Source organism: Coturnix japonica, unplaced genomic scaffold (assembly GCF_054131305.1).
Source record: "Coturnix japonica strain WE unplaced genomic scaffold, WE-NBRP24 Scf049, whole genome shotgun sequence".
NCBI classification, from domain to species: domain Eukaryota; kingdom Metazoa; phylum Chordata; class Aves; order Galliformes; family Phasianidae; genus Coturnix; species Coturnix japonica.
In genome coordinates this window covers 528,513-541,621 of record NW_028188952.1, presented here as the reverse complement: position 1 = coordinate 541,621, position 13,109 = coordinate 528,513, and the positions used below count along the sequence as shown (strand labels likewise).

General features: G+C 46.6%; 1 protein-coding gene across 1 annotated transcript; it reads right to left on the bottom strand.

The window, feature by feature from the left end:
- Positions 1–144: 144 nt before the first annotated feature.
- Positions 145–5,820, bottom strand: GIP (gastric inhibitory polypeptide). Its single transcript, XM_015885621.3, has 6 exons — positions 5,771–5,820; positions 3,767–3,892; positions 2,622–2,768; positions 2,140–2,271; positions 387–479; positions 145–270 (listed from the first exon to the last, which is right to left on the bottom strand). Exons 2-6 carry the CDS (start codon positions 3,838–3,840, stop codon positions 261–263), a joined length of 456 nt encoding a protein of 151 aa, XP_015741107.2. The 5' UTR covers positions 3,841–3,892; positions 5,771–5,820; the 3' UTR covers positions 145–260.
- Between the last annotated feature and the right edge of the window lie 7,289 nt (positions 5,821–13,109).

Sequence of the window (13,109 nt, the reverse complement as noted above, 5' to 3'; positions counted from 1 at the left end):
CAGCTCATGAGCTGTTAACCCGCATCCCGTCCCTTCGTGCTGTTGGGTTCGGGCAGCTGTAGGCTGAGCTCATTGAGCTCTGTGCCCTTTTAAATTGCTGGGTTAAACCCCCACCCCCCGACCCCAAATGAAAACTGATCGCAGTTTAGGGCTAAAAGTCTTTTATTTCCTTCCATTGGCAAAGTGGGTGATACCCAACGCGGAACCTCCTCAGTGCGGCTGTAGATGGGGCTATGGGAGCTCTTCAGGCTGTGCTGTGGTTACGCAGCTCTATATGGGAAGGGAAAAAAAAAAGAGCCATAAATCCTTAATGGTACCACATTTACCCCATTTGAATTTGTACGGTGCCACGGTGGAAGGGATGGTTTTTATTACAAGCGGCTCACCTTGGTCTGCAGAGATCACTTGACATTAACCATGTCAGAAACTCCTGGTTCACAACATCCTTCAAATCTTCTGAGCCTTCCAGAGAAGCAGAACTGCAAGAAATATCACATGCCATAAATAAAGAGAGGAAACAATGCAGCACACAACCATCTTCTCCCAATCACATCGAATTCACACAAATATCTTATTTTCCTTTGATTTCATGCATTACTTGCCAGCTTGTCAACCCTAAATCCTGGCAACATCTCCTTTTGATTCTCAATACTCTGTTATTCGGTACCAATTGTTATCACTTCATCCTTAGAATAAAAAACCCTTTAGAAGAGCCCTTCCTTTCTCCCTCCAGCCACGTACAAATCTCTGCCTCATAACCTAGATCAAGTTAATGCCATGTGGATTCAGGTCTTCTAGGTTTTCTCCATCATCTTTCCCTCCTGGTGCCACTTAGATTGTTGGCCAGGTTGGTTGTTTGCTCCTTGATCCTTCTGTTGCCTCCTGGGCATTGCAGTAGTGCAGTGTGAGGGATCACTGTGCTCTTATAGCAACTGTTTTGCTGTTCTGTGAATTGGAAATGCTGGTGAAGAAGAGAGAGGAAAAGGGGACATCTTGATGGCTGGGGGTGTTTCCTGAAGTGTAGCAAAAAGAAAACAAGAACAACAACCAAAACCCACTGAGAAGCTTGAACCTATTTGTGACATGGTGAGATGCTGCCACAGAACAGAGCTTTGATCTTGGGAAGTTCGGGATGCTGAGCACTAAACACGTCCATCAGGCTTAGAGGATGAGAAGGAAGAGTCCCCAACCCCCTCTTTTCCCCATGTCTTCCCTCAGCCCTAGCAGGCACCAAAACAAAGGCAGAATGTGGGTGAAGCAGCATCTGTGCTCCAGGATGACAAAGGAAAGGCTTTGTTCCCAGGCAGGACTTTCCCCCACAAGTTGTGCTTTTTAGTTGCAATTAAGGAGATTAAGGCAGACACTGAAATTTATGATGATGATTTTCAATGCATCTATTCAAGCTGATGAATCTCCAGTATCAAAGCTTTTCTTTTTTTACCACCCCACAACCAGAACAGGTTAGACAAATATCTGTCAGGAATGGTTTCAGGCAAGTCGATCCTGCCTTGTAACAAAGGTCAGACTGAATGACCTTTTGAGAGCCCTCAAAGCCCTCATTTCTTTGATTCTGCATTTCAGCATGACTAGCAACTCTCAGTGTCCCATTTGCTGTGTGCTTCACCTCTGTGAACCATAGCAGAGCTTGCTTCCCTCACCCCAGCTCATCCCTTGCACCCTCGTTTCTAAAGCAGCTTTCATACAAAGGCTGAGTAGACCAGACTGGAATGGTTTGGTTAACTCAAAGTGCTTCATTTTAGGCTGTGATATGAAGGATGCTGTAGGACCAGCCATGTGTCAGTGTTCAGACTTCAGCAGAGCGCTGGGTTTGATGAGGCTGTTCTGATGCTTCCCAAGACAGAGCAACCAAAGCAAGCAAACAACCAACAGCCTGAACACCTCAATCCTCTGTATTCCTTCCACTTGTGCTTTGTAAGAAATTTCAGAGGGATGGAAGCCTCCCTTGCACATGAGACAATTGCAAAGCAAGGCATTCCCTTCTGAAGCAGAAAACCTTTTGCTTGCTGATGCTTATCACCAACTCCTGCCTTATAGCATCCCTCCAAAGGTTGAGCACTTGGGGACCTCCTCACACCCCGTTTGGGACCGGACTCTGTTTTCAGTTCTCTCCACTCTCACCTCTGATTCTCCTTGGCTTTTAGGAGCCAGGCAAAGAAATCTTTGGCTTCGTGGCTGCGCAGGTCCAAGCTTTGGTCACTGGCTGCGGATAGCTGGGGCTCGGCTTCTCTCTTGTACGGCTCAATGACGTTGCTGGGAAGGCAAAAAATGGGCAGAAATCACAACTTGAAGCACCACAAGAGGGTGCTGGAATGCTGCTTTTCCTCCAACCCATCTCCCTCCCCGCTCCAACCAACAGCAGCAATGCGAGAAGGCGGACTCGAGCACGGAGGAGGCTGCGCCGTGTGCCGACAGAGCAGAAAAACTTCTAGGATTTAGAAGGGGGGGAAAAAAAAAAGAAATACAAGAAAAACAACCTCCCCATCCCCCAGGGAATCACTGCTGCAGTCCAAGAAAAATATCCTCAGCTCTACATCCTAATGCAGCCATCACTTGGCTGATGACAGCTATGAGTTTGGAGCGCTGGAAGTCTGCACACTCACTCGCTTTTCTTCTCTCTCCGGGCCAGCAGCCACTCCACGAAGTTCTTCTTCAGCATGTTATCCATCGTGCGGCTGTAGTCGCTCGCCAGAGTGGCCTCCGAGTAGCGTCTGTGCATCGGTCTGGCGCCCGGAGTCCTTATGCTGAGGCTGCAGGGAGAGCAGTGTTGAATACAGTAAAGGAGTAAGTGCTGCCCAGCTCTGTATAGAGCTGACCCAACAAGGAGCTGGCTTGCTCCTCATCCTGGTAACCATTACTACACATTTGCAGCTCATATCTGATAGCTTGCAAGGTGAACTTAAGATATTTGGAGCCAGCATGAGTCTTCATAGCATCAGTGAATCATGGCATCATTAAGGTTGGAGAACATCTCCAACATCACACAGTCCAACCACCATCCCATCACCAATATTGCCCACTAACCCTCATCCCTCAGAACCACATCCTGCCATATTCTGTTGGATCTGAACTCTGACTCAGCCCCAAAGGATGCTCAGACACCTTCTCCAGTGAGCTACAGAGCAAGGAAACCTCTCCCTACATCCTCAAAGAGCCTGAATGGCAGGTGACAATTTGAGACCTTCAGACCAATCTGACAACACAGGCATGGTTGGGGACTACCTGAATTAGCCAAGGATGTCAGGGCTGATCTTTCTTTGGTACTATAAGCTGGAATTTCATCAACTCCTACTTCTCTAATAGGGATTCATTTGGACCTTCTTGGGTAGCAGCTGGAGGTTCGGAGTCAGGAATTGGACAGAGGGAAAGTATTATGTCCCCATTTTATGTAACTGGTCACATTTTCAGGAGCTTAGAAAAAAGAAATGCCCCCTAGCCTATTTAATGTGAGATGATTACATCTTGTTCTAGTTCCCAGCCAACCTTCTCTCCCTGGTTGACTTCCAGCTTGCTACTCCCAACCCGAAGCTATAAAGTTGCTAGGGAAAACTTGGGAGTTCTTGGCTTTGGCATAAAGGCTTTAGTTTGAGATCTCTCTTATCATTTGTTCATCTCTTTATATCCAAGAGCCACCTCAGGACTCATGTTCTCACCTTTTTACCAGGATGCCAATGGAAAGAATCCATTTGCTTTCAGCGGGAAGTTGGAAAAGACTCAAAATACATCGTGTGCTTTCCAGATCACTTACCCTGAGACGTTCTCTTCCATCAAAACAAAGCTCAGAGAAGCAAAAAGAAGCGAGAGAACTTTCAGGGACATCATTTTCGTGGCTGATTTCTCTGTTCAGAAGCGAAGGGTGATCTGGATATTTGGCCTTTGGGACAGAAGGGACAGGACAGTGAGCCCAGAGGGATGTATCATGGTTGGACACAAGTCTATGCTTGTTAACATGGCTCTTCAGCCCTTGTGCTTGGAACAGCCCTCCTTTGCCATCCCCAGATAAATTACTATTTCAATACCAACGCTCATCCGCCACCGTGCTGCCTTTTGATGTTTGTTCCCCATACTTTTATTGTAACCACCAAATTCACTGTGGTTTGCGCGTATCTTTAGGCAGGGAAGTCGTCCTGCCTCATATTTTCAAGCTGACCCTGAGGGTTCCTCTTTGTGCTTTAAGGATCAGTTCAATATGTGAATGGGAACATACATAGGATCAGGCAGTCCCAATGGCAAAGAGGAGAAACATGTCACCCTGCCTTCCCCTCCCTACAGCTCTGCAGGATTCAGGAGCCCAGTCTAATTACTGATGAGCTTTCTGTTGGTATGGATAATGCCTTATATATAGGGAATAGAGCCAGAGCCACTGGGTATCAGGTGGGAAAAGTATCCCAGGACAGTGACAGGATTGAATTCCATGGTTTATTGGTTTCAGGCTGTGCTTAGTCCTGAAGTAGTATCACGTCCACAGTTGGGCTCAGACATCTGAGCACTTAATTACTATTCCAGCTCCACAAACTCCATACAAAAATGGTTTTGATCGTGGCTCACGGACGTGGTTTATTGTCTCTCACCTCACTCTTTGTTACAGATGTTGCTGGAATCTGAATTGCCCTGCAGAGCTACTGTTGACATGAATCAAACAATAAGAAGTAGAGGTGTAGATCAGGACTTCAGCATCCCATCCTTCCAAACTGCACTCCTACATTAAAGCAACTTTGCTCTCAGAGTTGCTCACTCTCCTCACATCATTGCACAAACGTTCTCAGCCTTTCTGGTTGAATGAGAGGAATATCAGATGTGTTCTGCTATCTCAGACACAGCAAATTCAGAGGAATACCTCCAAAAGTGAGCTGTTCTGAGCACTCAAAAAACCCCCTAAATTGTTTACAGCTAAAGCCAGAAGTTACAGAATGCATTGAGAGAAGTGGGTTTCACAATGCAATAAGAAGAACAGAAGAATGGCTGTGATTAAACAGTGGGTTTCCTCTCTTATTTGCCCTTCATTTTATATATTGCTGTAGGTGTGACAGTGAATCTGAAGCTAGTTACGTTGTAAGAGAGTGTTGCTCTGCTGAAGGTAATTATGTACAGAGGTAGGAGAAGAAATGCACTGCAGCCTTAATTTTAAGGAGGGGTCGTGCTCATTCTCTGCACATTTTGCCAAAACAGGGAGGAAAAGCAGTTTGCATTTCCAGAGCTGGTTGGAACAAACAGTCCTGAGTTCACATAAGACCCCTTTGTCTCAGTGATGCTCAACTCAAGCTCTTCTCCACCCATCTCGTATGGATTTTGCTGCAGTCCCTGCATTGCTTTACCTCACCCTGGGACTCCTTCAGACAAGGAGAGAATGTTATCTCCCAGTAGATCTCAGCTATGTGAAGGTCTTAAACCCCTTGCCTAAATCTGTCTGCTTTGGAAGAAGCAATCTTGTTTTATCCATAGCCAGGAGGATGCAGAAAGCCACCGAGAACCATTTTAGCACATTTCCCTCTGTTACATGCATTTAAAAGGGCAGATGCCAACCTGAAATGTGCTGCATACCAAACCCTCCTCTGAAATCATGGTCTTCACTGCTGAATAGCTCCATCCTTCAGACCCTACCAGGAAAGCTGCTCCTCACCACTGCTTGGGGAACAACTCAGCCCAACAGCTCACCCTGCTCTGCTGCCTTCAAGCAACTCTCACACTCGTATAAGGAAAAAGAATAATATAAAGATAGAATAAAAAGAGAGTTCAATAGAGAGCTTCTTACCTTCTTGCTCCCTTGAGGCTGCCCAGAAGCTTTCAGCCAGTTCTGGTGCCCAGAAGAGACCCTCCAGAGCCTTTATATACATTCCCAGCATGGGACCAAACCCACTTCCATGAGGCAAACAGGAAACTAAGCACCAATCAGAGCAACTCAAACCTGCTTAGATCTGCTCCATTAGGTCCATTGACCCTCAGAGCGGGGAAATAACCTTTTAAATGATGTTTGCATTAATGGTAATTAAACACGAGTATATCGCGAAATCAAGAACTGTGGGCAGAATACAAACGGTATCGGGCTGAACCTTATTTCCCCACAGCACCTGGCAAAACCTGGATGTATTCCCATCTCTTCTGTTGTCAGGTGTGAGTGTCACCTTAAGGAGACCCGCATCTAAGGGGGTCTATCTGTTTGAGATGGACAGAAGCAAGCAGGAAATTTTTAGGGATGAGCAAGGCAGTATCAGTTGAAGGGATGGAGGGTGGGATTGAGGTGGTTAGGCTGGAGCAGAGAAATATTCTGATGTTTCTGAGGGTGTTCGTGTTGTAGTGTGCCTTACACAGTGTTCTCCATGGTGTCCAACCTGCCTTGGGTCTACCTGGAAGTTTCAGCATGGATAAGGGCATCACTGCACCCTGATGTATCTCATCCTTAAGCAACACAGAAATCCTGTGTGATGAGAGACAGATCTGTGTATAAATGCTTGCTGAAAAGTGCTTCTCTGCTACCACATGCTATCAAACAAAGGGCTGCTTCGGTCACCACCACCTGTATTCCTATACCAGGAGAGCACAGGGTGATATGAACACAGCATCCCGCAGCCCTGCCTGGCACAGGGCTCTCTGCCCTGCAGTTACACAACTGCCTGGCACGGCCAGCCTCTGTTGCATCTATATTACATTAAGATAAAGGATCAGAAAGACATTTTTGCAGGTAGATTAAGAGCTCAGCGCTATTAGGGAGTAATTATTACTTTCACAGGAACTACTTAACATTCGGCTTAATCCTTTAACCAGCAGCACACAAGTGTGGCCAAAAGCTTTTCACTCATGCAAAAGCATCGTGCCTGCAGTAATAAATATTGCACTGTAATAATTACAAGTAAGCAGTTCACACTCTTATCGTTGTTGCTAATCAATAAAATGGAGTAGTTTATCCTGGTGTCTGTATTATATGTATTCTGGGCACTTTGCTCCCAGCCAACTCGGATATCTTGTTTCTCCAAAGTATAAGCTGTTTGTTTTCCTCTCATTTAGTGCCTCTGTATGGTAGGAAGTTAATAGAGTGAAATAAATATCCAGCATTAAATGATGGGCTGTTCACAGTTACGGTTATTTCAGGGCATCTGTTTGTGATCCGCTTTGGGCATCAGCATCGCTCTGAAGTTTCTCAAAGTCTTTCAGACTAAAAAGAACTAGTATAAAACCAAGCTGAAACCAACCCAAGCAGATACACGGATACCAGACACGAGGGCAGAGACAAGGAGCAAAGCACTGACAGAAAAGAGCCACGTGCTGCTTTTTTCATAACAGAGAGTCTATTAAAGATGTTGACCTTGCTCTTCTCCAGCCTTTGCCCATCAGAGCTCCCCTTATAGCACTGCCTGTGCTCTGCTGAGTTCCCTAATAACAACTTGCTTCATGAGCTTCAGCTGGGTCTTCGCTTGGGACAAAGGACACTTCTGCTTAGGTTTCACCCAGCTGCAGCATTTCCCTCCCTGCAAATAAAGCAGGAGAGCTGAAGCTGCCCCACGTCATCGGCTCAGCACCCAGTGCCAGTGCTCCCCCCTCTGCAGCAGACCTGGCTGAGCAGTCGGGGCTCTGGGAATCTGAGAACGTGTTGGGAAGATCACAGCTGTGTTACTGACACAGCCCCACTCTGCTCTGAGACACTGAAGCACCACGAGGGCAACTTTGATTATAAAGTGTTTCAAGCATTAGACATCCCCGTAATCATGGAATGCAGGGCTTGACGTGAGCTGAAGAGATTGTTCATTCACTCTCTTCTTCCAGATATTGTTCCCAATGGATGAGAGCCTGATCTGTTCCCAAAGGTTTTCAGACAAATCCCATTCTCAGTGGATGTGGAGAGCAGGATTTTCCCCTTCCCTCTGGAGCAGTGCTGTTCAGGTGCTGTTCTGTGTGGCAGCAGTGAGGGAATCTCTTCTACTACAGGGGAAGGATTTCAGGTGTTGCATATACTGCATGAAAACACTGCTCCTTTTCGCATCAAACATTGGGCTGATCTGAGATTGCTGCTTATATCCAGCTGCAATTGATCACCATCAGCATCTGCTCTACTCCCCACAGGGGCAGATGGAGGATTTTTGGTCCTTTTTTATCCCCCTAAACTCCCTCCCTAAAATCATAAGCATTGAAATTGTTTTCAAACTCTGCCCCTGAGATGGGACTGATTCTGTTCCTATCTCACCCTTCCTGCTGTCAAACGCAGAGAGACTCAGAGCTTTTGTTGGTGGCTTCTTTCTCCCCCTAAAACACCAGTAACAATGTTTGCAGGGGATGTAACTCTTACATGCTTTATTGTTCCTCCTCCAACTGTATCTCGGCAATCCTAAATATCAGTTTCAGCCTCCAACCCCACTGCCCAGGTTTGGTTTCTATCTCTCCTCCAGGACTCTCTAGTGCTGTTCCTGGACAGAACTCTGCCATTCTGTGAGCAGTGAGGCTTTCCTTGGCTCCTCATCCATCCCTGGTGCTTAAACCCACACAGTGTTCCCATATACCTGCATATGGGATACAACTGATCCTAACAGAGGATCTTCTGAGTGATGAGCATCGCTTCATCCTCTCTCCTTGGTTCCAGCCTTCTCTGGGCTTGCAGGAGTGGAACAGGTTTGTTCACCGTAGCAAAATGCCAGATATGTTTTTAAATGCCAGTACACACATTTAACTGCAAAAAAAACCACCCCAGACCCTGGGGCCTTTTCAAGCTCTTTGTGATCTTGATTAACACAGCTCAGCAGTGTGGCTGTCTCTGCTGCTTTGTGACTGCCATTTCTTTATGGGAAAATCAAAAGCTTAAACTAAAAGAAAACCCCAAAACAACACCCAAATAAATGAGAACCATGAGACGTGGGGCAAACTCTCTTTTCCATTCCCACTTCTGTGTTTCTTTTATCTCAGGTGCTTATTCTGCACCCCAGGAGAAGGGAGCTATGGGATAGTACTGAGGGTATCAGTACTATCAGTGCATGAAAGGTTTGTTTGGAGTACAGAGCTCTCTGGATAGAAATCCCTCAACTTCACCTCTTGCCTCTGTGTAACTGTTTCAAATGGATGGATCTGAAATTGGCACAGCATTAAAGCTACCTGTGCTCATCCTCGTTGAGCTGTGCCTTGTGGCAGCTCCATGAAACCCACCCTTAACCCATCCCTAAGCAAAGACAGAGCCGGAACCGAACAGCTGGAGAGATTAGAGTGGTGGAAACACAGGAAAGGAGAGGAAATAATCAGTCCCGATAAATCCCAGCTATAGAGCAGCAGGACGAGAAACGAGACGGCACAGTCCCGGCACGGCGCCTGCCCAAGTGGCCGGTTCAGTAGCGTGAAATTATTTCCATCTTGTGCCCTTTCTGCTCCCTACCAGCACCTTTCCAGCAGCCCAGCAGTACTGGTGCCCCAGCACAGGCGGTGGGGAGCAGTTCAAGGTTTGGATTGTGAAATGACCTCTAGTTTTGAAAGTGACCCACAATAGAAACGGTCGCTGCGCGGTTCCCCACCTCCAGGGCTAAACTTGTTTTGGGTCTGAAGAATGAAGGGAAAATGGGATGGTGGTAGTGCTGAGATTTTCATTGCCTCCTGCTTCAGCGAGCTGAGAAAGCAGAAGGGAGAAGAGCAGCAGCACTGGAGAGCAGCACTGAAGAGCTCTCCTTTATTAGGGGATTTAAATGGTGCATCAAAACACACAAGACCCCTGAATTTGTGCTCGCGTAGCACAAAACTGATATAAATGTATTTAGTTCAGATAGGAGGAAATCTGATACAAATACCTACCAGGAAAAACTTTTGATCCGTGCTTTATATGTGCTGCAAACACTTGGAGGGGGGTTAAAAAGATCAGCTCCTGCTTGGAATAAGGTCAGGGGGAGTTCAGCAACGGCAGGATCCATCTCCCACCATGCCTTCTGGGCTACGTTTATCATTGCACCAACAGCAAAACTTCCCACCACCTTCACAACCGTGGATCTTTGCAGCCATCCGGAGGGGGGAATGGCTGCTCCAGATATCAGTCCCACAGCTTGCAACGATTTTGAGGAGGAAAAATAACAATTTGGCAAGTTAGGGAGGTCTGCTGGAAAGAAGTGGGGGTGTATCTGAAAGCTGCATTGAAGAGGGGGGGAAATGAGAAATTAAAGGGACTCTTTGAACAGCACAATTTCAGGGCTCCTTCCAATCAGCATTTCCCACTCCTTGCATTTTGGGATTTACCTCTTAGCTAAAGCAAAGGGTTTGAAGCACCCAAATGAAACCAAATCGTTTCCATCGTGGGAGAGGAAAAAGATAATAAAAAATGATTAAAAAGAATTACAAAGAAAGAAATCGATGCAAAGCAGCTTTGTTTTGCTGAAGTCTGAACAGCTTTCGGAACGTTTGCAAAGTCCCAATGGAGAATTCAGGTTGCTGCTGCAGAAATGTAAGAGCAGAGCACCCTGCCCTGCAATGAGAGCAAAATCAGCTCCTAGGCAGATGGAGGGGGAAGAAAATAAGAGTTTGGTTGTGGTTTGCTGTTGTTTGGAAGGAGCCCCATCTTTCAGCAGCAGAACAAAAGGATTTTTCACAATGAGAGCTGATGCTGCAGCCTGAGTTGATCGCTGTGCTGTGCTTTGCTTTTTGTCGGCAGTGGCCAGCACTGGGAGCCATCCCCACCCTCAATGCTGCCCCCTGGGACCCCCCACACCCGCACAGCCCCCCCCCCCCCCCCCCAACTCGGGGCAAAGGGGCATTTTCCCCCCGGGGCAGGATGCTGATCTGTCCCTCAGCTTCAGCAAGAAACCCTCGGGGATCAGAGCTGTGTCCAGAACACACAGAGAATCAGGATATTATTAATAATCGATGCCAAGCTGGAATTTTGTTTTAAATCCAATTAGTGATTCTGCAGCAACTTTGATTCTCGACTGATTTGTTCACTCCAGTTTTAATCAATGGGATCAGCTCACGGAGAGGAGATTCCTTTTCCATTCACAAATGTTTTCCTCCTAAGAGAAAATGAATAAAAGATGGTTTGAATTGAGATCCCATGGAAGAGAGAGGAAATATTCCCCAACTACACCCTCATGGTTCTCATTCAGTTCAATTCTCACCTGTGTTTCAGGGACAGCCTTGCTCTGGGTTGGGCTTATTTCTTATGGCTGAGGTTTGTTTGTAACAGATTCTGCATGAATTAGATTGTGATTTTTTCCCCCCCTTTCTATGACAGTGCTTCAATAAAATCCTTCAGCCCTTATTTATTTGATTGGAACTTAACCCATACATGAAAGCTGAGGGAAATGAGTGTTATTCAGAGCTTCAGGTGTTTCCCTGTGTTAACCAATTGGAAATGGAGCTCCATCACCGGGCATTTAAAAACAAAAGCAACCAAACGGAATCAAAATAGGATCTAAACAAATTAAACCCAAATCAAATGGCAACTGCTAGAAAAGATAGCAGGATGTGAACGGCTCCATTTCACCACTTCTCTGCCACAGAGATCAGTTCTGCTTTAATTTTCCTCCTCCTCAGAAGAACAACAGGACTTCATCACTGGGCAGGAATTGCACCTTTCCATATTGAAGCCTTGCACCCATGGGTGCATCATCCACCGTTCAGCTCCCACCTTTTGGGTTTTGTTTTGGTTTTTTTAACCTTAATAAAGTTCCCCCTAAACTCCTGTGTGACAACAGGGATTGCTTAGTGTTGTAAAGTGAGAATAAAAACACATGAAGGATCAATCTGCCTTATTCCAAGGTGGAAATCTTCTATCAAAACAACAACAAATCAACCATGCAACCCCAAAAAAAAACCAAACACTGAACAACCCCAACAGCTTTTAGCCCGGGTCACATTTAGGGTATAAAATCACACACAGCCTCACGTGGCTGCAGAGCATGGAGGGACCCATTGGAACGTGGTGTAAACTGCACAAAGAAATCCGCTCTTCAGAGGGAGCTCAAAACAGCAGGGAAGTGCTGGGGGAGGAACGAGGCCACGCTGCTGTTGGAAGTGACAGAGCTCAGCTCCACGTATCCCACCGGATTATCAGCTGCCGTTCCTCGTGAGGTTGAGCCCTTTTCCCCCCTTCTGGGGGGGTTTTATAGAGCTTTGCCCTCAATGGGGCAGCTGGAACTGCAGGGCAGCTGCCCCTCCTCCTACCCAGGGCTGAGCTCAGCCCTATCACCCCGCAGCAGATCAATGATTTGGGCTCTGCTGTTTGCATTCCCTAAATACCTTACAACTGGAATGCTCCACCGAGGGAAGGAGGTTGACTGATAGCCTTCCTCGTTGTGGGTCTAAACGGAAGCCTTCCCTCTTCGTTAGGGCTTTTGTTGTTGTCTTTGTTATTATGGGGTCGGTTTCTTTCATTTCATTATTTAAGGGTTGTGTTACCCGGGGAAGGTGCTCTGTAAACCAGCAACAACTATTTGGGTCCAGATTAGAACCTGGATATGAAGCAGGCAGCAGTTGTGCCTACTGTGTCTGTGGGTGAACACTCCATTTCCCTGCCACTTTGGGAGCTGCAAGAGATTTATTCCCAAATTTCATTGCTTTCCTCTTCCCACCTGTGAATGTGGAGCTGAAGTTACACCCAAAAACCCCTCTGGTGGATTCAGTTTGTTGCTTTGAGGAGAGGACACCAAACTGTGAACAACATCTCTGTGTTTGGAAAGCCAATACCCCAGGACAGCAGAATGCATCAGACAGAGGAGGAAGAGCTGAAGGCTCTTCACTTTAAATTTCCCTGATCTTTATACGAGTTTCCTACGTGGCCGAAGCACTTGAAAGCACTGCAACACCCCTGGGTAGCAGCGCCTATTTTTAAAGCTTTACACTCGAATTCTACCACCAAATTTATTTACTAACAAATTCTCCACGTGGCTCTTCCTCCCAGCTTTGCCATAGAGGAGAGATGGACGATGAGAACCCGAAGAACAGCTCAGCACTGCGGGGAAGGAGGGGGGGGGTTCGTCCCGACCGCACTACAGCGCTGTGCCATCCCGGGTGGGGTATGGGGAAGGGGGGGGGGGGGCACAATGCTTGTATATTGCTCGGTTTAAACGATCCCGGAACGCTTCTTTCTATGGAGGAAAAATTATTATTTAAATCGGGAAATTCATTCGTTTTTTTAAATA

What these genes read in the sequence shown, in the direction of transcription:
- GIP (XM_015885621.3), bottom strand. Translation starts at nt 3,840, where the DNA reads ATGATGTCCCTGAAAGTTCTCTCGCTTCTTTTTGCTTCTCTGAGCTTT. An exon ending in ATGGAAGAGAACGTCTCAGG is followed by an intron (nt 2,769 to 3,766) that starts GTAAGTGATCTG and finishes CTCTCCCTGCAG; the next exon opens with CCTCAGCATAAGGACTCCGG. An exon ending in CGGAGAGAGAAGAAAAGCGA is followed by an intron (nt 2,272 to 2,621) that starts GTGAGTGTGCAG and finishes TTGCCTTCCCAG; the next exon opens with CAACGTCATTGAGCCGTACA.